The sequence below is a fragment of the Xyrauchen texanus genome, chromosome 26 (genome assembly GCF_025860055.1).
Source record: "Xyrauchen texanus isolate HMW12.3.18 chromosome 26, RBS_HiC_50CHRs, whole genome shotgun sequence".
In the NCBI taxonomy this organism is placed as follows: domain Eukaryota; kingdom Metazoa; phylum Chordata; class Actinopteri; order Cypriniformes; family Catostomidae; genus Xyrauchen; species Xyrauchen texanus.
This window is the reverse complement of record NC_068301.1, coordinates 2,298,880-2,326,864: the sequence shown is the minus strand read 5'-3', so window position 1 is coordinate 2,326,864 and position 27,985 is coordinate 2,298,880. Positions and strand designations below refer to the sequence as shown.

General features: G+C 39.7%; 1 protein-coding gene across 1 annotated transcript; it reads left to right on the top strand.

The window, feature by feature from the left end:
- The first annotated feature begins 76 nt into the window (after positions 1–76).
- On the top strand, positions 77–27,985 carry LOC127620279 (choline transporter-like protein 4). Its single transcript, XM_052093460.1, has 22 exons — positions 77–218; positions 5,572–5,620; positions 5,902–5,975; positions 11,781–11,859; positions 13,269–13,368; positions 13,472–13,603; positions 13,693–13,753; positions 13,835–13,958; positions 15,650–15,733; positions 16,641–16,753; positions 17,058–17,180; positions 17,933–18,032; positions 18,474–18,566; positions 20,142–20,244; positions 20,398–20,657; positions 21,636–21,730; positions 21,872–21,975; positions 22,066–22,139; positions 24,542–24,612; positions 24,706–24,800; positions 26,754–26,838; positions 26,915–27,985. Exons 1-22 carry the CDS (start codon positions 173–175, stop codon positions 27,019–27,021), a joined length of 2,172 nt encoding a protein of 723 aa, XP_051949420.1. The 5' UTR covers positions 77–172; the 3' UTR covers positions 27,022–27,985.

Below are 27,985 nucleotides of genomic sequence, written 5' to 3'. Positions count from 1 at the left end.
GAGCGCGTATTACACAGGTGAGCGGCAGGTGCCCTGTGACGTCACGGCCAGTGCCTCGTCTGTTACTCCAACAAAGATTTACTGAACAAAAACTGCAGATCAAACCTGTGCGGGAGGAAAACAGCTCGAGATCTCTTCAGAGGTTTTAAACAGGTGATCTGAAAGTGAAGAGATGGGCAGAAAGAAACAGGAGGAAGAGCAAAACAGCTCCGAGTATGGTAAGAGAGTATTTCTGAGTATCTACTTTCAATATTTTACGCGCACTTTGTGTGATACTATATAATAATTCTTTAATAACAGGTGGTTCGTGTAGTCTTTACCTGCTTTATTCAAATTCGTTTTATTTATTTTTTATAATACTTGATTAAGGTTATTTGTGGGGTTGTTTTCCATCAATAGAGATGTTTGGCAATTTTGGAAATAATAACTGAGTTGGGGAGTGGGTGATTGATTAATTGGGTTTACTTTGCTTTTAGGCTATTTAAATGTAGATCAAAAGTGATCTTCATCTCCTCTGGGGACATGGGAAAAATACGCCTAAATAAAGTGAATAGTGTTGTAGTTAAGATTTCAGTTTAGGGTAATGTTTGGGTTAGTCTGTAATAATCATAAATAGCTTTATATGAAAACAATATAGGTCTATGGTATGACCTCATTTAGAGGCTCTTGCAAACAATGGCTTGTTTTATAAAGGTTGAACTTGTAAGGATACTGCTCCGGCTCTTCAGTTAAACAGAACTAAACACACAAATCTCCCTGATCATTCAGTGCATCTCATTCTGACTGGAATGGCATACCTATAATATTTCATTAGTTCAACCTGTTCCTGAGAATTCATTGCCTGAGGAGGTTTAGTGATGTCATAATGGTTTCTGAGCTCACTTGCATTCTTTATGACGTCACAATGGATCCTGAAATCAAATGCGGCGTTTATGATGTCACAATGGATCCTGAGATCAAATGCGACGTTTATGACGTCACAAATGATCCTGAGATCAAATACGGCGTTTATGATGTCACAATGGATCCTGAGATCAAATGCGGCGTTTATGACGTCACAAATGATCCTGAGATCAAATGCGGCGTTTATGACGTCACAATGGATTCTGAGATCAAATGCGGCGTTTATGACGTCACAATGGATTCTGAGATCAAATGCGGCGTTTATGACGTCACAATGGATCCTGAGATCAAATGCGGCGTTTATGACGTCACAATGGATTCTGAGATCAAATGCGGCATTTATGACGTCACAATGGATCCTGAGATCAAATGCGGCGTTTATGACGTCACAATGGATTCTGAGATCAAATGCGGCGTTTATGACGTCACAATGGATTCTGAGATCAAATGCGGCGTTTATGACGTCACAATGGATCCTGAGATCAAATGCGGCGTTTATGACGTCACAATGGATTCTGAGATCAAATGCGGCGTTTATGACGTCACAATGGATTCTGAGATCAAATGCGGCGTTTATGACGTCACAATGGATCCTGAGATCAAATGGGCCGTTTATGACGTCACAATGGATCCTGAGATCAAATGTGCCGTTTATGACGTCACAATGGATTCTGAGATCAAATGGGCTGTTTATGACGTCACAAATGATCCTGAGATCAAATACGGCGTTTATGACGTCACAATGGATTCTGAGATCAAATACGGTGTTTATGATGTCACAATGGATTCTGAGATCAAATGCGGCGTTTATGATGTCACAATGGATCCTGAGATCAAATGCGACGTTTATGACGTCACAATGGATCCTGAGATCAAATACGGTGTTTATGATGTCACAATGGATTCTGAGATCAAATGCGGCGTTTATGATGTCACAATGGATCCTGAGATCAAATGCGGCGTTTATGACGTCACAAATGATCCTGAGATCAAATACGGCGTTTATGATGTCACAATGGATCCTGAGATCAAATGGGCCGTTTATGACGTCACAAATGATCCTGAGATCAAATACGGCGTTTATGATGTCACAATGGATTCTGAGATCAAATGCGGCGTTTATGATGTCACAATGGATCCTGAGATCAAATGCGGCGTTTATGATGTCACAATGGATCCTGAGATCAAATGCGGCGTCTATGATGTCACAATGGATCTTGAGCTCATAGAACATCAGACCGTTAGAACCATTTGTTGTTAACAAAAAATCGTCGAAGTATGCCAAAAATCACGCAAACGCCTTCATGCATTAAGAAAGGAGCGAACAACCATAGTGGCCCCATTTATGTGGGCCACCCTATAGATAGATTGTACACAACGGAATTAAGTTGAGACCAAATGCAAAAGAATTGTGTTGCTTTAGCTCATTTTAATTAAGTTAATTGTTTAAGCAGTAACAATCACTTTGAGTGAACACCATCCATTAGACGTCTGAATTTATTTGAACATTTTACATCAACATGATCATATCACTTTTTGATGACTGTTGAATATCACTTGGACTTTATGCAGTATAATTATGTTCTCATCTCAAACGTAAATGTTTTAAGTTCATTTGAAGTGTACTGGTTAGAGCTGCTTTCCCTTTAAGTGTATTCTCTTCCAGTCCTGATATCAATAGTCAGAACTTCTTTCCATTGCTGGTCTTTCATTGTTACTTATTAGCCTCCTATTGCACATACTTGGTGTTAGTGATTTGAACAAACCTCTAAGACTAACTATTAAACTTCAGTGTGAAATTCATCCTGGAACATTTGTGCTACGGGCATGAAATACACTTCAAAACATGCAGCTTTTCACCTAATAGATGATCAAATCTAACAACCAACCAGAACAGCCTAGCACATCTAACAAGTCCTTAAGACACCTGAAGTACAGACTAGCATTAAACATTAGTATGGCGGAGTGAACACCTCACATCTGTTTCAGGAAATGTACAAATCAAATTACATTTGGTCTTTCACCCATTTCCAGGTAGATGTTTACTTTCAGGGTTTGTACTGATGTTTCTTCTTCCCGGTCTTCTTCAGTTCAGTACACGTCAGTAAGAGCGAGCTGGAGATAAGACGCCGTCACTGGGTAACCAGCCTGTTGGTCAACATGTAAACCAGGAACAAACGGATGATCAAAAACACACACAATGACACACTGACAACAATTTATCACTTAATTGGCCCATTAGCATAAACATCATTTCAAATAGTTTCCTGAAAGATACGCTGATTCACACTTATTGAGTCTCTAAATCAGGACTTTCTGTTGATTTATAGAGACACTCCGCTTCGAGCACGTTTATGACTTTAAGAAACTCTCAGTAGTTTATATAATGTGTCCAACATTGTGCGTACATGCATCACATTTATGAGACATTGTATAGCCTTGAACATTATCATTATGAACATCGTCATAAAGGCAAAAAAGCTGATCATGTGTGATGTGTAATATGATGCTGGATTGTACATAGTGAGGTAGAGAAACTGGTCTGACATGAGTTTCGTCGGCTTGTGTCTCCTTTTTTATCTCACCTTACAGGGTTCTCACAGTCATGCGAAATATTGACATTTTAAAATGGTCATCATAAGTTAGTCTTAAGTTCAAATAAAGGACATTTCTAGTGAGGATATACATTTTTAGAGAAATATGAAATATTTCAACAGCTAGATATTGCTCGCAAGTCGTAGTAATGTTCAGTTTATTCTCAATTTTATTGAAACCTTTTTCAAAACACAACAACTTTATTCTCAAAGTTTAATGAGTCCAAAAGTGTGGCCTTTTTAAGGAATAAAAGCATCTATTCTGTGCCTAATCTAACACTTTATTCATTATTATTTACACCCTGTGCCTTTGTAAATGAACCACAGAGTTTATTAATATTGTTTTGTGGTTTTATTTCGTAAGTGTTTCCTGGTTTAAAACTCACGCCTGCGGGTTTCAGCTCACATTAATCATTCGAGAGGTTTGAAGAATTCATTTCCTGCTTTTTGTGATGTTTTCAGAATGAGATTTCCTCCATTATTACTCATGAACCGTATTTGACCCGTGTACCTTGAGTTTAATGAAGTTACACTTTACTGATATTGTCTAACTCGTGTATGTGTTTACAGGAAAGATGAATGTTTAGGATTAAAGCTAGTGTACAGGTTTATTAAGGGCAGCTAAATACAGGAGTGACGACCGCAAACAAAACATTACTGTACAATATCACATTACATTTTGTATTCATTCTCAGCACTATATATATTGTTTTAATATTTATAAACCTAACAAACATCTTTGTCAAATGTTTTGCTATGAAAGTGTGCTTGTGCTATCTTTAAAATAAATCACACTTGCTTTGATATTTTGTTATTTAATGCATTCATACATTTTTAAGTGAGGCTTAATTGGACAAATATATTTAGGGGCCGCTCTATATTTGATCCTTTCACAAATGTAGTACATTTGTGACATATGTTCATATGTGACATCATAAACGCTGCATTTGATCTCAGGATCCATTGTGACATGTAGTTGCCTCCATGTCTGAGACCGTCAATCCGTGCATCTTATCACGTGACTTGTTGAGCACGTTGCCAAGGAGACATAGCGCGCGTGGAGGCTTCACGCTATTCTCCACGATCCACACACAACTGGAGTCACTCAGCACATCCTGTATTCAAACTCACGACTCCAGGTGTGATAGTCAGCATCAATACTCGCTGAGATACCCAGACCCCATCCCAACATTTTGCTGATTGATGTTTAATTATTCATGCAGTTTTTCTGAGATATTGAGGAAATTACATTGTTCATTTCGTGTCAACTCCGTGGTCCCAAGATCAATAAAATTATATTACTATATAATTATATATTATATACTGGTGAAAGAAAAACATAAATAATGCTGAATGCGATGGATCAGTATTTACTGAGTAATCCATTATTCTGTAGAGGGGTCAAAATGACAATTTTCGCATATGATTTTGGAGCAAAACTGCAGGTCAAAACAATAACCTCTGAAAGGTGTCAGCGTATTTATTTTATTGTTACACAGAGATCAGTAGATCTATTACTAAAATCAGCTGACTTCAGCTCCAGCTCTTGCATTATATGCCAATGGTGCGAGTCCAAAAATGGGGAAAAAAACATTTTTTTGTGTCGTTTTCCCAAGTTTGAGTGCCTATAACTCCAGAAGTATTAAAGATATCTTAATATCCTTTTAGATTCTGGTTCAAAACAAACTTCTCTTTTGGTATTGTCATATGTCCAGGCCCTATATGGTTAAATCCCAGAGATATGAGGCTCTCAAAGTGGCTCCATGCATAAATCGTACCCATTTTCAATGGCCAATAACCGAATGTGGGTCACATGTATGAAGCTAGATTTTGTTTTGCTAATGAGAATTTCATGCAAAAAATAATGCAAGCAGAAGCAACACACTTTTATTGTTTGATTAGTAGTTCCAGCCAAACCGGTTTTTCAGAACAAAATAAAGCAAATGCAAATTTGACCCGTCCATAAACGGAAGAGTCATTAAATATCTGATTCAGAGTTTCCAGTGCGTAACATCACAAACAAACAGCAGTTCAGGGAGCTGACCACTGATGTAATCTGTGTTTGTTATTACAGGTGAACCAGCTCAATATGACCCCACTTTTAATGGCCCCATTCACAAAAGGTGTGTATACATCCCCATATGTGGTGCTGGGTAATAATATAAACCTTCATATTGAACAATATAATTTAAATATGCTATTTAAATATATCATTGTTATTATTTGTTACGTTACAATAATTCGACTTTTGGGAGGGGGAAGTGCTTAAATGTCACGCAAATGACACATTCCAAATATTATTTCTAATTACAAATCATTTTGATCTTAATGATCACCTAGACATGTTTGTGACGTGTTGTGTGTGTGTGTGGTGTTTGTACACTCACTCTTTGTGTTTGTGTAGGAGTTGTACAGACATCATATGTTGCGTTCTGTTCATGTTGGTCATCACCGGTTACATGGTGGTAGGAATCCTCGGTAAGTTGCTCTTTCTTCATCTGATCCTCCATTTCTCGTTGCCTCTTTCTATCTGAATGATTGTCTGCAGTGTTGGGTGTAATCGGATTATAAAGTAATTAGTACATGTAATCTGATTACTTTTATATACTTAAGTAGTGTAATTCTTTACATTCATTACAGTTACTGTAATCAGATTACAGTTACTGACGTTCAATGCAATTAATTACTATTAAGTACATTACTTGGGTTACAAATACTTAAAAACACGTTTACTCTGATATTGAATGAGGACATAATATAGACTTGATTTATATAAAGCTGATTAGAATGACTGAAAAAGAAAACTTATACAAAAACACTGTTTACATTTAATCATTTTTATCTTTTAGAATAGTTTAAGTCAATTGAGATGACAATTATGTCCCTAAAGTAAACACAGACACACACTCACACACTCTCAGACTCACACACTCACTCACTCTCAGACAGACACACACACTCATACTCACAGACAGACACACTCTCAGACAGACACACTCACAGACAGACACACTCACTCACACTCTCAGACACACACACACACACTCTCAGACACACACACTCACACTCTCAGACAGACACACTCACACTCACAGACAGACACACTCATACTTACAGACAGACACACTCATACTCTCAGACAGACACACTCGCTCACTCACAGACAGACACACTCACTCACTCACAGACAGACACACACTCACACTCTCAGACAGACACACTCTCAGACAGACACACTCACACTCACAGACAGACACACTCATACTCTCAGACAGACACACTCGCTCACTCACAGACAGACACACACACTCACACTCTCAGACAGACACACTCTCAGACAGACACACTCATACTCAGACAGACACACTCACACTCTCAGACAGACACACTCACACTCTCAGACAGACACACTCATACTCAGACAGACACACTCATACTCAGACAGACACACTCACACTCTCAGACAGACACACTCACAGACAGACACACTCACACTCATAGACAGACACACTCACAGACAGACACACTCACACTCTCAGACAGACACACTCACACTCACAGACAGACACACTCACACTCTCAGACAGACACACTCACACTCTCAGACAGACACACTCACACTCACAGACAGACACACACTCTCAGACAGACACACTCACACTCTCAGACAGACACACTCACACTCTCAGACAGACACACTCACACTCACAGACAGACACACACTCTCAGACAGACACACTCACACTCTCAGACAGACACACTCTCAGACAGACACACTCACACTCACAGACAGACACACTCACACTCTCAGACAGACACACTCACACTCACAGACAGACACACTCACACTCTCAGACAGACACACTCACACTCACAGACAGACACACTCTCAGACAGACACACTCACACTCACAGACAGACACACTCATACTCACAGACAGACACACTCACACTCACAGACAGACACACTCACACTCACAGACAGACACATTCACACCCTCAGACACTCACAGACAGACACACTCACACCCTCAGACAGACACACTCTCAGACAGACACACTCACACTCACAGACAGACGCATTCACACCCACAGACAGACACACTCACTCACTCACAGACAGACACACTCACACTCACAGACAGACACACTCACCCTCTCAGACAGACACACTCACACTCTCAGACAGACACACTCACTCACTCACTCACAGACAGACACACTCACACTCTCAGACAGACACACTCACACTCACAGACAGACACACTCACACTCACAGACAGACTCAGACACACTCTCAGACAGACACACTCTCAGACAGACACACTCACACTCTCAGACAGACACACTCACATCCACAGACAGACACACTCACACTCACAGACAGACACACTCACACTCACAGACAGACACACTCATACTCAAAGACAGACACACTCACACTCACAGACAGACACACTCACACTCACAGACAGACACATTCACACCCTCAGACACTCACAGACAGACACACTCACACCCTCAGACAGACACACTCTCAGACAGACACACTCACAGACAGACACACTCACACTCTCAGACAGACACACTCTCAGACAGACACACTCACACTCTCAGACAGACACACTCACATCCACAGACAGACAGACACACTCACACTCACAGACAGACACACTCACACTCACAGACAGACACACTCACACTCACAGACAGACACATTCACACCCACAGACAGACACACTCACTCACTCACAGACAGACACACACACTCACACTCTCAGACAGACACACTCACACCCTCAGACAGACACACTCACAGACAGACACACACACTCACACTCACAGACAGACACACTCACACCCTCAGACAGACACACTCTCAGACAGACACACTCACACTCACAGACAGACACACTCACACTCACAGACAGACACATTCACACCCACAGACAGACACACTCACTCACTCACAGACAGACACACTCACACTCACAGACAGACACACTCACCCTCTCAGACAGACACACTCACACTCTCAGACAGACACACTCACTCACTCACAGACAGACCCACTCACACTCTCAGACAGACACACTCACACTCTCAGACAGACACACTCACACTCACAGACAGACACACTCACACTCACAGACAGACTCAGACACACTCTCAGACAGACACACTCTCAGACAGACACACTCACACTCTCAGACAGACACACTTACATCCACAGACAGACACACTCACACTCACAGACAGACACACTCACACTCACAGACAGACACACTCACACTCTCAGACAGACACACTCACTCACTCACAGACAGACACACTCACACTCTCAGACAGACACACTCACTCACTCTCAGACAGACACACACACTCACACTCTCAGACAGACTCACTCACACTCTCAGACAGACTCACTCACACCCACAGACAGACACACTCATACTCACAGACAGACACACTCACACTATCAGACAGACACACTCACTCACTCACAGACGGACACAGACACACTCTCAGACAGACACACTCTCAGACAGACACAGACACACTCTCAGACAGACACACTCACACTCTCAGACAGGCACACTCACACTCACAGACAGACACATTCACACCCACAGACAGACACACTCACTCACTCACAGACAGACACACTCACACACACTCACACTCACAGACAGACACACTCACACTCTCAGACAGACACACTCACTCACTCACAGACAGACACACTCACACTCTCAGACAGACACACTCACACTCTCAGACAGACACACTCACACTCACAGACAGACACACTCACACTCACAGACAGACACACTCACACTCTCAGACAGACACACTCACTCACTCACAGACAGACACACTCACACTCTCAGACAGACACCCTCACACTCTCAGACAGACACACTCACTCACTCACAGACAGACACACTCACACTCTCAGACAGACACACTCACTCACTCTCAGACAGACACACACACTCACACTCTCAGACAGACTCACTCACACCCACAGACAGACACACTCACACTCACAGACAGACACACTCACACTCTCAGACAGACACACTCACACTCTCAGACAGACACACTCACATCCACAGACAGACACACTCACACTCACAGACAGACACACTCACACTCACAGACAGACACACTCACACTCACAGACAGACACACTCACACTCACAGACAGACACACTCACTCACTCTCAGACAGACACACTCACTCACTCTCAGACAGACACACACACTCACACTCTCAGACAGACTCACTCACACTCTCAGACAGACTCACTCACACTCACAGACAGACACACTCACACTCACAGACAGACACACTCACACTCACAGACAGACACACTCACACTCACAGACAGACACACTCACTCACTCTTAGACAGACACACACACTCACACTCTCAGACAGACTCACTCACTCACAGACAGACACACACACTCACAGACAGACACACTCATACTCTCAGACAGACACACTCACTCACTCACAGACAGACACACTCACACTCTCAGACAGACTCACTCACACTCACAGACAGACACACTCACACTCACAGACAGACACACTCACACTCACAGACAGACACACTCACACACTTAGACAGACACACACATTCACACTCTCAGACAGACACACACATTCACACTCACAGACAGACACACTCACACTCACAGACAGACACACTCACACTCACAGACAGACACACTCACACTCTCAGACACACACTCACACTTTCAGACACACACACACTCTCAGACACACACTCACACTCTCAGACAGACACACTCACACTCACACTCTCAGACAGACTCACTCACACTCTCAGACACACACTCACACTCTCAGACACACACTCACACTCTCAGACACACACTCACACTCTCAGACACACACTCACACTCTCAGACACACACTCACACTCTCAGACTCACAGACAGACACACTCTCAAACACACACTCTCAGACAGACACACTCTCAGACTCACAGACACACACACTCACACTCTCAGACACACACTCACACTCTCAGACAGACACACTCTCAGACTCACAGACAGACACACTCTCAGACTCACAGACAGACACACTCACACTCTCAGACACACACTCACACTCTCAGACAGACACACTCTCAGACTCACAGACAGACACACTCTCAAACACACACTCTCAGACAGACACACTCTCAGACTCACAGACACACACACTCACACTCTCAGACACACACTCACACTCTCAGACACACACTCTCAATCTCACAGACAGACACACTCACACTTTCAGACAGACACACTCTCAGACTCACAGACACACACACTCACACTCTCAGACACACACTCACACTCTCAGACACACACTCTCAAACTCACAGACAGACACACTCACACTTTCAGACAGACACACTCTCAGACTCACAGACACACACACTCACACTCTCAGACACACACTCACACTCTCAGACTCCCAGACAGACACACTCACAGACTCAGACACACTCTCAGACTCACAGACACACACACTCACACTCTCAGACTCCCAGACAGACACACTCACAGACTCAGACACACTCTCAGACACACACTCACACTCTCAGACAGACACACTCACACCCTCAGACACACTCACTCACTCTCAGACAGACACATTCACACTCTCAGACAGACACACACACACCCTCAGACTCACAGACTCACACTCTCAGACTCACTCACACCCTCAGACTCACTCACACTCTCAGACAGACACGCACACACAAACAGACACACACACACTTGAGGATTGTTAGTGATCTCTGATACCTCAAGGCACAAATAGTGCCGGCTTACCCCCCCAAAAAAGACAGAATAAATATTGTATGTGTGTGTAATATTATGATAAATAATTTTGTTTGTAAACAACTTTTAGTTTTTCTGACTTTGTAAACACGTAATTCTGGTTCTGTTCACTTTACCTCACTTTGAAAAGTGTCATTTTATTCCACTAGGTGGCAGTAAGCACTAGAAAAAACAAATGTCTCCTTCTCATCCATCACAATATACAGATGTGAACTGTAGGTGGCGCTCAACTCATTTTACCCCTCACAGATGTGCTCGTCCATAGACATTCAGTCTAATGTTCAGTTCAAGCAACACCCTCATTATGTCATTGAATATCTCGGCCTCTGAGTGGACTACAAGTTTAACTATATTTGTTGACATTGAAAGGCAAATGCTAAAATCAGACTGAAATGTGTTTGTTTCCTGTAGCCTGGCTGTATGGAGATCCTCGGCATGTGCTGTATCCCAGAAACTCCACGGGAATGTTCTGCGGGCTCGGGGTGAACAAGTGAGATTTAATGGCGTCTGATGGTTTTTGTAGTGCTTATATAAGTGTTTATACAAAGTCTGTAGAATGATAGTATGTTGGCTTTCTCAACATCTAACCATATAATCGTGTATAGTTAGGATAGCAAAACAAATATGGGTAGGCTAAAGCCCCATTCACACCACCAGCGACACGTTCATTTTCAATGAGAGCACAGCGACTTCCAGCGACAGAGATCGTCGTGAGCAGCGACTAGACAAGCTGAGAACATTTTAACTTTATGGAAATGACAAACGACATTCGCAAGAGACATTTCTCCAAAGACTTGCATTGACAGAACGTTCATAAGACCATTCAAACTCAAATGAAAACAAACACACGATATTCTCTCAATTCAACGAGCTTCATTGGCACGACAAAGACATTTTGTATTGCCAAAGCAATTACATAGAAAAACCGAACAGGAACTGAACTAGGACACGAGAACAATTCTGTGAGGAAGTTCTGTCTCAATCACTCCCAGAATGCATTGGGAGCACAGTCTGTCCTCGCGGGGCGGCCATGCCTGTCTGCGGCGGGACGTCTCTATAGTGTGTGCTTACTGAGTCTGACAGAAAATGAAGAAAAGCACTGACGATGTACAGTCACTGACAGTCTCTCTCTCTCTCTCTCTCTCTCTCTCAATTCAATTCAATTCAAATGAACTTTATTGGCATGACAAATTGTACATTGTATTACCAAAGCATTTATATGAGCATTAATTTTTTGTATTATTATTTCTTTCTCTCTTTCTTTCTTTTTTCTTTCCTCTTTCTTTCTCTCTCTTTCTTTCTCTCTCTTCTCTTTTTCTTTCTCTCTCTTTCTCTCTCTCTCTCTTTCCTCTCTTTCTCTCTCTTTCTTTCTTTCTCTCTCTCTCTTTCCTCTTTCTTTCTCTCTGTCTTTCTTTCTCTCTTTCTTTCTCTCTCTCTCCTCTATCACTTCTTTCTATCTCTATTTCTTTTTCGCTTTCCTCCTTTCTTTCTCTTTCCTTCTTTCTTCTCTTTCTCACTACTTTTTTCTATCCGTTTTTCTCTTTTTCTTTCTCTTATTTTTTCAATCTTATTGATCTTTTACTTTTTCTCTTTCTATTTTTATTTTTTTATTTTCTTTCTCCGTTTCTTTTCTCTTTTTTGCCCATCCATCTGACTGACGGTAAAACATTTAACTTTTAATCTTTAATTAAAGAAGTAATTTGTGAAGTCAACATCAACTTCATCTGGTTTGTATTTTTCATTATTTGTCTCTTTTATTTCACGACCGAGATGAGAAACCGTTTTCAAGACCTCAAATCACAAAGGACTCTTCAGAGCTTTACTTTCTAGATCTCATAAATGACTAAATGTAAATGTTTTAAGTTTGCTTTTATTGATTTAAATGTCTTAATCTCTCAGAGATCAGCCCAATGTCCTGTATTTTGACATCCTCAAATGCGCCACAGGGACGAACATCATGGCTGCGGCTCTCCAGGGACTCCAGTGTCCGACCACACAGGTGTGTGTGTGTGTGTGTGTGTGTGTGTGTGTGTGTGTGAGACCCCTCTAATGTCTCACCTGTGCTCCGATGCACAGAGATGCTAAAGACTGTGTTTGTGCAGGTTTGTGTGAAGTCGTGTCCGTCTGAGTTCTGGATGTTGTCTCCAAGCGCCTATTTACCGGGCGCAAACCCAGCGGACCATTTCAAGCAGGAATTCTGTGTCCCGTCATTTCAACTGCAAGGCACTAAATATGTGAGTATCTGTCTAAAGAAACAAACACGTCATCTAATAAAGACACGACTGTTTTTTAACCCTTTCAATCTCTCTTGTTCTTCTCTCAGACAGCTGCAGATATCATAAATAAAGAGTTGTGTCCATATTTCTTCACACCGACAACTTCTGGTGAGTGACGGCAGATATTATAATATCCTCATCTGAGTTTTATTCAACAGAACACTTCTGAATTACTCTCTGTCTCTGTAGTGTTGGGAAGATGTTTGCCCAGTTTTGGAGGAAATGGGTTTAATCCGAGTAACGTTCCCTCAAACTTCAGCTTTCAAGGCACAAGTGTAAACCAGACTGTGACCGCCATCATGAACGCGACTGGGTAAATACACACGCTAATACAGTATACACACCGCTACTAAACCACACGCTTACAATCATATCCTGATACATCACAAACATTTATATCATGTGTCCAAAAGCCTCTCCAAACAAATAAAAGATAATAATTGTACATAAGAACTAATTACACATGCAAACACAACAATGACTAAAGGTTTGCATAGCATGCAGACATGATTTTAGTCATGATATTTCACAGAATGAGTTTCATTCTGTGTCATTTGAGTCATCATTGAGTCTGTGTCGTGTATTTGGCGCCATCTCCTGGTGGTCATATGTAACATTGTGCTTCATGTGGATTATCTAATGATCTATACATCTGATTATCTTGTGTGTGGACTCGTTTGAAAGATAATCACAGACTCTAAATAATCATATGTGATATTTTATATTCTGTTTATTTTTGTTAGTTATAAGTGAAATACGGCATATAAGCAACAACAATATAATTGTCAAACACATATATTTAGCTGTTACTCTCTATATTTTTGTCTGTGAGTAAAACAAATAGTCTGGTTGTATTTTACTCTTTAAGAGTTTTCCAGCAATATATGACACATGAATATTTGATCACATTGATGTTTTTACTAATTACAATAAAATGTACAGTGCACAATATTTATGTAAATAATCAAATCGGAACATTTCAGATTTATCTGTAAATTTCAAAGCACTTGTTCAGTTTTAATCATAATATCTACATACATTATAAAGTAGAGCTTCTAATCTTTCAAGCGACACCTAATTTGTGTCAGTCAAGACTATAGTTATTAATATTTTGACTTTTTTTTTTCTGGCGGGCCCATCCGAGCTTAAAGGGGACCTTTTATACTAAATTCACTTTTACATGGTGTTTGTAGATAAATGTGAGTCGGCAGTGTGTGTACACAACCACCCTACAATGTTAAAAGTCCACCCACTCCTCTTTCTTGTATTTCTTATAATGTCATAATGAACGGTTTTCATTTCTGCTCTAAAGTGAAGTCATGTTAGAGCAGGCCACGCCCACGACTGGTCTGACTCCACCCTATTATCATAGCTCCTCCCCTGAGTGATCCACACAGTCCTGGAGCAGATACAGTGAGAAGAATAATGTCTCATAAGTGTTCTGTTGTTGCTGTAGTAACCGAAGCACAAGCTGTAAACACACAGCACTCTTCTGGAAAGGGGGCGGGGATCAGCAGCTCATTTTCATTTAAAGAGACACACACAAAATCAACATGTTACTGATTCCACCCCAAAATTATCGTTGGGGTATTTTGAGCTGAAACTTCAGACACATTCTGGAGACACCGGAGACTTATATTACATCTTTAAAAAGGGGCACAATTGGTCTCTTTTAAAGGTCTAATAGATTTCTGGAAATGACGCTGATGGAAATGACTTTTTTTACCTTTTTCAAATAAAATGACTTGACTGCTTGCTATGGCTAATTTCATTGTTTACGTTTGACCTTCATATAACCAAAAATAAATAAATGTATATAAACAACCCTTCAGACTAAGAAATACTTGTTTAGTCTCCTTGAGTTGATTCAACATCTACAGAGTCTTGTCAGTGGATAAAGATTTCTGTTTTCAATTTTTTTTAAAGAGGTATCGACCATTAATATGAAATGTGACGGACACACATATACGTGCTATAATGACGTGTCGTCACTTCTGTCCACAGTGACCTGGCGAACAGTTTTAACGCCAAAGATGTCGGCTTGAGGATCTTTGAGGACTTTGCGAAATCTTGGCAGTGGATCGTAGCGTAAGTTTATTTTAATTATTTGTTTTTGGTTTTTATAATTTATTTTTTTTTATTATAATAATTTGTTTATTTATTTGAAGTTGTGGCAGTGAATTGTAGCACGAGTCTTTTATTTGTTTATTATTTATATTAACATATTTTGTTAATTTGTTTATTATCGTTGTTATTATATTATTAAATAGATTGTATTATTTAGTGGTGATACTTTTTTTATTTGTTATTTATTTGTTTGAAGTTGTGGCAGTGGATTATTCAAAAAATAAATGTATTAAGTTGTTTGTTTATTTTTGGTATTATTTATAATTATTTTTGTATTAATTTTATTTATTTGTAGTTGTGGCAGTGGATTGTAGCACGAGTTGGGCTCTTGTATTTGTTATTTTTTATATTATCATTTTCTTTGTAATTTGTTTATATTATTATTATTATTATTATTAATATATTTGTTTATTATTTGATGCCCTCTAGTGGTGATAGTTGTGACAGTGGATTATTCATATTTTATATATATATATATATATATATATATATATATATATATAACAAACATAATTTGCTTATTTATAATAATAATAATGTATATATTTTTGGCATTTTATTATTTTTATTATTGTTTTATGTTTATTTGAAGTTGTGACAGTGGATTATTAATAATTGTTTATTATTATTATTTATTTGTTTAGTTTTGGTAATTTATTATTATTAACATAATACCTCATTATAATTATTTATTTATTATTTGATTTGTTTATTATTATTATTATGTATTATTTGTCACCCCTAGTGTTGAAGTAATGGTCACATTTGTTTGAGTACAGCTTGATATTTTCGTGATTATAAGAATGTGTCGAATCTTATATTGTGAGTGTAAAATCTCTCATTTGGGTTTATAATCTCTTTCGTTCAGCGGTCTGGTCATCGCAATGGTGGTGAGCGTCCTCTTCCTGCTGCTGTTGCGCTTCACGGCGCCCATCCTGGTGTGGGTGCTCATCGTTGGGGTTTTGGTGCTGGGCGCCTTTGGTGAGTTTTGCAAAGAGTTTTTTTTTAAAAGCAGTCTGCTCAAAAAACATCTACAAACACCAAATCTGCAAACCTGCAGGTGTGCGGTGCACTCATTAGGTGCACTCATTAGGTGCACTCATTAGGTGCACTCATTAGGTGCACTCATTAGGTGCACTCATTAGGTGCACTCATTAGGTGCACTCATTAGGTGTCATGCAGCACAGATATAATCTCAGTGGTTTCAAGGTTAACACGATTGATACATTATATCTGCCTACTTCAGTATATTGTTGGATGATAATCAAACGTCTCTCTCTCTCAGGGATCTGGTACTGTTATAATGAATATCAGTCACTGGCTAACTCAAGCCTGACCTTCAGTAATGTGGGTCTCACCTCTAATGTTAAAGTCTATCTGCAGGTGCGAGACACCTGGCTGGCATTCTGTGAGTTAATTCACATTTCTGTCATTTTTGACAATTAACATTAAGTCTTTAATTTAAATGTTATAATGATCTCTCTCTGCCTCTCTCTCTGTGTCTCTCTCTCTCTCTCTCTCGCTCTGCCTCTCTCTCTGTCTCTCTCTCTCTCTCTACCTCTCTCTCTGTGTCTCTCTCTCTCTCTACCTCTCTCTCTGTGTCTCTCTCTCTCTTTCTGCCTCTCTCTCTCTCGCTCTGCCTCTCTCGCTCTTGCTCTGCCCCTCTCTCTGCCTGCCTCTCTCGCTCTTGCTCTGCCCCTCTCTCTGCCTCTCTCGCTCTGCCTCTCTCTATCTCTGTGCCTCTCTCTCTCTGTGCCTCTCCCTCTCTCGCTCTGCCTCTCTTGCTCTGCCTCTCTTACTCTCGCTCTGCCTCTCTCTCTTGCTCTGCCTCTCTCTCTTGCTCTGCCTCTCTCTCTCTCTCTCTCGCTCTGCCTCTCTCTCTGCCCTCTCTGTGCCTGCCTCTCTCTCTCTCTGCCTCTCTCTCTCTCTCTCGCTCTGCCTCTCTCTCTCTGCCCTCTCTCTGCCTGCCTCTCTCTCTCTCTCTCTCGCTCTGCCTCTCTCTCTCTGCCCTCTCTCTGCCTGCCTCTCTCTCTCTCTGCCTCTCTCTCTCTCTCTCGCTCTGCCTCTCTCTCTCTGCCCCTCTCTCTGCGTGCCTCTCTCTCTCTCTGCGTGCCTCTCTCTCTCGCTCTGCCTGCCTCTCTCTCTCTCTCTCTGTTGTAGTGATTATTCTGTGTATTGTCGAAGCAATTCTGCTGTTGGCGTTAATCTTCTTGAGGACTCGTATTCTCATTGCCATCGCACTTATTCAGGAGACCAGCAAGTAAACACAAACACACACACATGCATTGAAACATGGAAACGCACATGCATGTTGTATGACTGTCATTACTAGCAGGTTGTGAGTAAATAAACACTTAAATTAATTTAATGCTTGAGAAAAACATGCAGATACGCAACAGTCAGTGTTCTCTTGTGAAGCGCATCATCTTCTGACATAAACATCTTCAGACACACGGATGATAATCATGTCAAGGGCTTTTCAACACATCACAACCTGATTACAGGTGTTGACCTGACAATAGTCTCTGTACCGCACCTAAACCTGTCTGCATGAGTGCTTCTGTAGTCTGTGTTGACTGGTGCCGCTCATAGATGAGGCTGATTTCAGGGGAAACATGTGAACATGTTTTTGTTTTGCTCTCTGGGAGTGAGTTGTAGAAATGTTGTGCATTGAGTTATGGAGGTGTGTTTGTGTTTGCAGGGCGTTGGGTCACATGATGTCGACCCTTTTCTACCCCGTCATCACGTTTGTGCTGCTGTTGGTGTGTGTGTCATACTGGGGCATTACAGCATTGTATCCTTTACCTGTGTGTGTGTGTGTGTGTGTGTGTGTGTTTTTGTATGGAAGTGTGTGTGCATATGTGTGTGCGTGCGCGTGAGAGAGTGTGTGTGTGTGTGCGTTTTTGCATGTTTGTGTTAGTGTATGCTTTTGTGTGTGTGTGTGTGTGTGCAAGTGTGTTTTTATGTGCAAGTGTGCGTTTGTGTTTGTGTGCATGTTTCTGTGTGTGTGCATGTGTGCGCGTGAGAGAGTGTGTGCAAGTGTGTTTTTGAGTGTGTGTGTGTGTGTGAGTGAGTGTGTGTGTGTGTGTGTGTGTGTGTGTGTGTGTGTGTGTGTGTGTGTGTGTGAGTGAGCGTGAGCGTGTATTTATCACTTTGTGGGGACCAAATGTCCCCATAAGGATAGTAAAACCCGAAATGTTTGACCTTGTGGGGACATTTTGTCGGTCCCCATGAGGAAAACAGCTTATAAATCATACTAAATTATGTTTTTTGAAAATGTAAAAATGCAGAAAGTTTTCTGTGAGGGTTAGGTTTAGGGGTAGGGTTAGGTTTAGGGGATAGAATATAAAGTTTGTACAGTATAAAAACCATTATGTCTATGGAAAGTCCTCATAAAACATGGAAACACTACATGTGTGTGTGTGTGTGTGTGTGTGTGTGTGTGTGTGTGTGTGTGTGTGTTTATATGTCCATATGTTTATTTCTCAGGGTGTGCAAGATAAAATGTAAAGCTTGAATTCTCTGTATGTCAATTTTGATCAAATGATCTGCCAAATGAATAAAATGCTAATTCTCATTCGAAACCCATCAAGAAAATGTTCTGCTCCTATTTTACTCCAAATTGAAAATAAATAAACAAGAAAGCCAAAACAGCGCCAACCCACATCACAGATGATCCTTGTTTTAGGGCCTTTAAGATTTTTTACATTGTTGCATTATTTCCTGACAGTTACACACATTTTGCCCCACAATTCTCATGCTAGAAACACCTACAACATGCTAGCAATGCCTAGCTACATGCAGAACATGCTACCAACACATAGCAACAGACAAGCAATGCTAAAGGACATGCTAAACATGCTAGCAATGGCTATCAACACCTAGCAACATGCTATCAGCACCTTCAAACATGTAAGCAATGCCTACTGACATGCTAAGACATGGTAGTAACACATAGCAACATGCTAAGAACTCCTAAGGACATGCTAAAGCATGTCAGCAATGCTTAAAAACATGCTAGCAATGCCAAGGTACATGCAGAACATGCTACCAACACATAGTAACAGACAAGCAATGCCCAAGGACATGCTAAACTTGCTAGCAATGGCTAGCAACACCTAGCATCATGTTATCATCACCTTCAAACATGTAAGCAATGCCTACTGACATGCTAAGACATGGTAGTAACACATAGCAACATGCTAGGAACTCCTAGGGACATGCTAAAGCATGTCAGCAATGTTTAAAAACATGCTAGCAATGCCAAGCTACATGCTAAAACAGGCTAGCAACACATGGTAATATGTTACATGTTAACAACGTCTAGCTAGATGCTTTGTATGATTTCTTTAACTGAGCATGTGTGTAGATATCTGGCTACGTCAGGTGGTCCCGTGTACAAGGTTCTGTCACTAAACGCCACTCAGGGCGACTGCAGCGCCATAGGTGCCAATGAGACCTGCAACCCTGAGGTGAGAATCACACAGACAATGAACTTTTTAGACTTCTATCCTTCTAAAAGTCCTCCTCCAAACAGACAAACATGAGAAAACTGTACACCGTAAGAGTATAGCGCTATAAAATGTTAGTTTTGTTCCTAAACCTCTTTTTCTCTCTTTCTGCAGACGTTTAACAGCACTCGGTACCCCACGTGTCCGTCTGCTCGCTGTGTGTTTATTAATTATAACACAGAGGGTCTGTTCCAGAGGAATCTCTTTAACCTGCAGATCTATAATGTGGTGGCGTTCCTGTGGTGTGCTAATTTCGTCATTGCTCTGGGTCACTGTACACTGGCCGGAGCGTTCGCATCATATTACTGGGCCTTCAGTAAACCTGCCGATATCCCAACATTCCCTCTGATACAGTCCTTCATGAGAGCCCTACGGTAAGTCGACGACTCGCCATAGAAACGACGGAAAGTGATCAGGGGTCAATATATACGATGTTTTTATGTAGTTCAGTTCTTGCTCACAAACCTTAAAATTTAAAACGGTTTTTGAAACGCACTGTACATCCGTGATATGATTAAACTGAATATTTAGTGGGAAATAATGTAGGGTGGGGTTTGATTGGCTGATTGGAACCCGCCCATTAGGCCTTGGTGACATCAGCAGAAAATAAAAGTTGTTTTGGGGGCGAGAGAAAGTTGATGTTTTGGTGAAAGATTAGGCATTTTTTTTCGTACATTTATTCCCTTTATTTTCTTTTGAACAATATGGACTGATTAATATAATGTTGACAGCACGCATATATTTACATGTGAGTTTATGAAATGAGGCGTCCTCCAGAATATTTGAATATTAATGAGCTTCAACGTTATCATGAGAAAATGATCGGTTCTCTTTATAAATATTCCCAAGTTAATTTGATTTAATATTGGCGTTACCATGTTTATTTATTTTGTATTTATTGTTATTTTTATCCCCAATTTTGTAACGCCCAATCCCCAATGCGCTCTAAGCCCTCGTGGTGGTGTAGTGACTCGCCTCAATCCGGGTGGAGGACAGGAATCTCAGTTGCCTCCGCATCTGAGACCGTCAATCCGCGCATCTTATCACGTGACTTATTGAGCACGTTACCGCGGCGACGTAGCGCGTGTGGAGGCTTCACGCTATTCTCCGCTGCGTCCACGCTCAACTCGCCACACGCCCCACCGAGCACGAGAACCACATTATAGCGACCACGAGGAGGTTACCCCATGTGACTCTACCCTCCCTAGCAACTGGGCCAATTTGGTTACCTAGGAGACCTGACTGGAGTCACTCAGCACACCCTGGATTCAAACTCGCGACTCCAGGTGTGATAGCTAGCGTCAATACTCGCTGAGATACCCAGACCCTTACGTTACCATATTTATTTTTAGGTATCACGTGGGGTCGCTGGCGTTTGGCGCTCTGATTCTCACACTGGTTCAGCTCGTCAGGATCATTCTAGAGTATCTGGACCACAAGTTTAAAGGTAAGAGATCATCTCTACTGGACCATACTCTGAGGTTTAATCCATAAGTAGATGTTTCTAGAAGTATTGATTAAATGAGCCGTGTGTGTGTGTGTGTGTGTGTGTGTGTGTGTGTGTGTGTGTGTGTGTGTGTGTGTGTAGAGGTTCAGAACCCGTGCACGCGGTTCATCATGTGCTGTCTCAAATGCTGTTTCTGGTGTCTGGAGAAGTTCATCAAGTTCATCAACAGAAACGCTTACATCATGGTACATAAACACACTCACTACCAAATATATAAACTTTCTGTTTTCTAGAATCTATTTCTAAATGTCAATGTTTGTCTGTTTGGTTTATAGATCGCCATATACGGGAAGAACTTCTGTGTGTCAGCTAAGAACGCTTTCTCCCTGCTCATGAGGAATATTGTGAGGTGAGCTCATGATCGTCCTGAAGTTTGGGCATGTCAAAGTGTTTCAGATGAGGCAAAAGAGTTATTTTACTACTTTAATATGTTCCTTAAGGTTCACTTATAATATTAGTAAAACCAAAAAAAAAACCCATTTAATTATATAATTGTAAAACATGACCATTTTCCACCCTCTGTCTGAAACACACAGTTTTGCTGCTGCTTCTCCTTTAAGACTTGACAGTACACGCCCACTTTTCTGATTGGCTCTCTGCTCTTGATTGACATGTTCTCTCTTCTTGCCATCTCACTGTTCACTGTTAATGGGCGGGGCTTCGGAAGTGATTGCAGATAAACGTAGGCGCTGACGTGTTGTTATGGAGGCGGTCAGATGCAAATGAACCACACTGTGACATCACAATGTCGTTTCGGCAGCTTGGTTTCAACAAATGCTCTTTTTGCAGTGAGGAGGAAGTCTTGAGTTCTGAAACTTACAGTGTGTTTTTATAATGACCTCTTAAATGTCGAAAGATCAAGGAAAATTTGATTCCTCATGTCACAAGTCTGGTTAAAACATTTTTCACACACTCACTAGTTGATTTAATTTGTATACTATATAATTAATATATATATAATGTTCGGCAGTGTCATTTCTGTGTTGTGTTTAATAGTATTCTGTGCTGGAAATGATGCGGATGACATTTTTAATGCTTTTTTTTTTCTTTCAAATAAAATGATTGACGGCCTCCATAAGGATAATTTTATAGCTAACATTTTATGTATCCTAAATGCATACAATTAAATAATATTTTCACCATATTTTATTCTGCATAATTTGAATTAAATTAAAACTAAAATGAAATAATATAAAAATAAATTAAATTAAAGATAAATAATAAAATTAAATGTATGAAAAAGATCAATAAGAAAAATCTAATCAAATAAAAAATAAATACATAGTAAACAACAACAATAATAATAATAATAATAATAATAATAATAATAATAATAAAAAATTAAAATGTTACACCTTGATCTACATTTTCTATTTGAAGAAAAAAATCAAAGTCTTCTTAAAAATTATTTCTGCACAAATTGTTGCTCGTGTGTTTTCATGCATCACATGATTTCTGTCATTTGTGTGTCATTTCAGCACATCTCAAATTCTGTTTTGTGTTTAATAGAATTCTGTGATGAAAATGATGCGGATGGAAATGACATTTTTTAAATTTGTAAATAATATTTAAATAAAATTAGCAAGACTCCTTTGTCTTGCTCGGACTACACTTGCTCATAACTAACATTTTATGTGTCCTAAATACACACAATTAAATAATATTTTCAAAATTTTTGGCATAATTTAAGGAAGAAAATTTTTTTTAAATATAAATGTAAAATAATTACAATAAAATATATGCAAAAAGATCAAATAAATAAAAAAATGTATAGAAAAATATAATAATATTAATAATAAGCAATTAAAATGTTACACCTTGATATGATGTTTTTCAATGGAAGTTTCTTCAAATAGAAAATGTGAAGCCGCCTTCAAACATTTTTCTGTAAATGCACAAATTGTTGCTCGTGTGTGTTCAAGCATCACATGATTTCTGTCATTTCTGTTTGAAATTTTTAAACTTTTTTTTTTAAATAAAGGAGTCGTTTCTCTTGCTCTGGCTAGTTTCATAACTTAACATTTTATGTGTCCTAAATACACACAATTAAATAATATTTTTACGCATAATTTGTCAAAATTGCAGCTTGATTGGAAATGACGGCCAATCAGAATATTTTATATTTCTCTTGATTTCTCTGTTTTGTCTCGTATTTCATCTCAAGCTCTTCTCTCACACTTTTGTGTGTCCGCTTGGTGAACAAGTACAATAACTTTTCAAAAAACGTTATTAGGGGTTATTAGTTATTTTATGAAAAACTGATCAATCATTAAAAATGTGTTGTTTATTTCACTCATTGTTTAGACCAGGGGTGCCCAATACGTCGCTCGCAAAGGCAATGCTGGTAGATCGCACAAAATTTAAATGTACTTTCGTAAAATTTTAATAAAAATAAATATAATGTCTTTCCATCTTTTAGTTTCTGTCTGACTTGCACTTGACCAGTAAATATTGAGCAGGCGATGTTTTGTTTATTCAGTTGCCATGACAACTAGGTTTGCGCGTATGCACAAACCTAGTTGTCATGGCAACTGAATAAACAAAACATGGCCTGCAGTAGTCCCATCAAGCATTTTCTTATTTTAATGAAACTGTGTTTTTTGTAGTTGGTAGATCTTATTGAGTTGGTCATTTAAAAGTAGATCATCACACAAAAAAGTGTGGACACCCCTGGTTTAGACGATCATGGTTTTAAACATTGTAATGATTTTCATCTGGGACAAACACTGATGAATAACTCTGTTTCTTCAGGGTGGTGGTGCTGGATAAAGTGACGGATCTTCTGCTGTTCTTCGGGAAGCTGCTGGTTGTTGGTGGAGTTGGTGAGAGATATTAAAGTTCTCGTCACACTGAAGAACAAACACAAACACAAACGGCAGATTTCTGAACTGATCTCTGATCCGGTCTCTCCTCAGGTGTGCTGGCGTTTTTCTTCTTCTCTGGCAGAATTCAGGCTCCAGGAACCACGTTTGAAACCGCCGCTCTGAACTACTACTGGATGCCCATCATAGTGAGATTCACATTCACTCCTGATTCACTCCTGAACATTTAGATTCATTGCAGTGTGTGTCAGGCTGATTCACATACAGTCACATGAAATTTGAATCTCTTATCCAAAATGCCGCTTGGTCTCCTGTCTCATGTATTTACTAGGGATGCCGCTAGGGGTTGTAGCCTTTAGCCTCCTTGTTAGTGCACACGCCTGCCACAGGAGTCCCGTTCAGAGCGGGGCGACCAGGGCCGGTTGCACATTAAAATCACGTCATGTACTAGTGAGATTATTTAGCCAGTTTAGTGTATAGTCTGCATGTGCTGGGCACTTCAAATGCGGTGTTTGTGAACGTGTGGATATCCTCAACTCAAACACGGAAAACACCAGCATAATGAGAATCGAGCGCAGAGCGCTAATTCACTTTGTAGTGAGAGGCACATACAGACTACATATATTTAATTATCAAGCAGCATTTGCGGTTTAATAATCCCATTGAGTCACGTAGCAACCGCATTTTCACGAGACGCTACTGCAAAAACTCTTGAGACTGTTGTGCGTGAAAATCCCAGGAATACTCAAACCAGCCGTCTGGCACCAACAAGACACGCTCCAAATCACTGAGATCACATTTTTCTCCATTCTGATGGTTAATGTGAACATCAACTAAAGCTCCTGACCCGTATCTGCATGATTTTATGCAACGCTGCCACACTATTGGCTGATTAGACGATCACATGCATGATATCAAACACTTGACCCTCCTCGATTTCATTGTGTTGTAATTAGGGCTGTCAATCAAGTTTTAGTGTCCCGATTAATCACATATACAAATATTTGCTGATAACGCCCCTCATATAACATAAATTCAATATATGATGATGAAATAATCATACATGGTTATCTTTAAATATTTAAAGTGTGTGTATATGTGTGAAAAAAAATATATATATATATATATATATATATATATATATATATATATATATATATATAATGTATATATGTGTGTGTGTGTGTGTGTGTATGTATATTCAGATAATTAAAATGCATTACATTCTTGAAGCAGAAGAGTTCATCATTGATAAGACAATACAAAAAGCAGTTTTAGATAAAATGTATTGTTATTGATATGCCATATTATTGTCACACAGTTCACAGCAATCCATTACACAAGTGAATTTATCAATCAGAGATTTATTATGAGGGCTTGTTTAAGGACTGTCAATGTTCACCTGCGTCAGACATGCTTGTGTCGTGTCTCGTGTGTGTTGCGTCATAAACATACATTACAAGTCACTGTGTCGAGTTAAATATAGTTTAATACTCAATCTTTAAACACATCTTGAGATCTCTTAGTTTGGATTTGCGCTCCTTCAAGTGTTTTGAACACAAGAATGTAACTCATGTTTGTGTTGTTCTGCTGAAGTGTTTCTTCACTGTATAAACTGTGTGTTGCTCACACAGCTGAAGTGTCACTTACTGCCCCCTGGAGTAAACAGGTGGTACTACAAGCATTTCTCAGGAATCTTATTACAGTCCGGGGGCATTGATTAATTGCGTAATTTGTTTTAAACATGTTATTTTTAATAAAATGAATCACGCTGAATTAACTCACAAATCTACAGTCCTAATTATAAGCCTTTAATTTGGAGTGTCCCATTGAAACAGGAACTCTTAAAACACATTCAGAGCTTAATGGGTTAAAAACCATATGTGCACCATAAACTAACCATAGTGTTACTTCAGTAAAAATAAGTATGTTTGTTTTGTTTGCTGACAATGATTTTATTTTAATTATTATTATCATAGTTTTGCTTTTCCTGCATTATTACTCTAATTAAAAAAAAAAAAAATCCTTCCCCTCTCATTCATGCAATGAACATGGAAGTCTGTTTTGCATCGAGATAGAAAGTGTTTATATTGAGTGTTTAGTGTTGAAAGTGTGCACTAATATAATTGTGTGTTATACAGACGGTTGTATTCGGTGCATATCTCATTGCTCACGGATTCTTCAGCGTTTATAACATGGGCGTCGACACACTCTTCCTGTGCTTCTGTAAGTAACACACACATTTACAGTAAATCTGAGCTTGTTTACCGTTCGTCACATGACTGTTGTTGTTGTTGTTCAGTGGAGGATCTGGAGAGGAACGACGGCAGTCCACAGAAACCATATTTCATGTCCAAAAACCTGATGAAGATCTTAAACAAGAAGAACAAACAGCCAAAGACGGGCTGATGGAAGTCTTCACACTCTCAAGCACAGTCACTTTAAACTCAACACACAGATCACAGCAAATCCATGTTCAGATGCTTTTAATATCAGTTTTATTCTCCATTTTATTTTCTATTTTAAAGTCAGATAAAACAATGTCATAGTTCGGCACTTTATAAGCACGGAGACGTGTTACTGGTGTGACGTGAATCATAACCACCAAAGATTGATTATGGATGATGTCTAAACTACAAACTCACTTTCTCTCTCACTGAAACTGTGCCGGGGAATTTGAGTGGGTTTTTGGCAGAAGTGAACTTGAGAAACCGACTTCATATTCAAGATGTCTGCCAAAGCATTTATTAGCATTGTGAATATTTGTGTATAAGATTTTATGACTCTCAACATGCAGTTAGACGCATGTATGATGTATGTACATATAGAAATGATGACTGATGTTAAATATACAGACACTTGAAAATCCTTAAATATTGTTTCCAAAGAAAGCGTTTTATATTTAGATACTTTTATAGTTGTGGTAGTGTTTGCTCACGTCTCAGATGTCAACACTGTTATATGATTTGTATATTTGTTATTGTGTGATTTTAGTGAGCAGAGATGTTTATTGACTTATAGAAGTTTAATACAAATACTGATTATTAATCTGTGCTTGTGCTGGGGTTCATATTTAGTGTTTGAAAGAACAGAAATGGGTTTATTTGTTGGATGAATATCAGTTTAGAATAAACACAAACACAATAACTTCAAGAAGAAGGGATGAACAATACTGCAAAACAATAAACAATAAAACTTTGTCACTGCAGGTCGCCAGCGGCTGGCGGTGAAGTCGCTAGTGGGCGTTCCCACTACTGGTTGCCTAGTAACGTTTATAAATGACATTAACGGATGCCACTCCATTGCTGTTGACAGCGAATCGCTTTTCTTGCCACTATAAACAAACATTTTGGAGGGAAAAGACTAAATATAA

Coding starts and splice junctions, on each gene's coding strand:
- LOC127620279 (XM_052093460.1), top strand. CDS start 173: ATGGGCAGAAAGAAACAGGAGGAAGAGCAAAACAGCTCCGAGTATG. Junction 219..5,571: donor GCAAAACAGCTCCGAGTATG/GTAAGAGAGTAT, acceptor TTGTTATTACAG/GTGAACCAGCTCAATATGAC. Junction 20,658..21,635: donor TCCTTCATGAGAGCCCTACG/GTAAGTCGACGA, acceptor ATTTATTTTTAG/GTATCACGTGGGGTCGCTGG.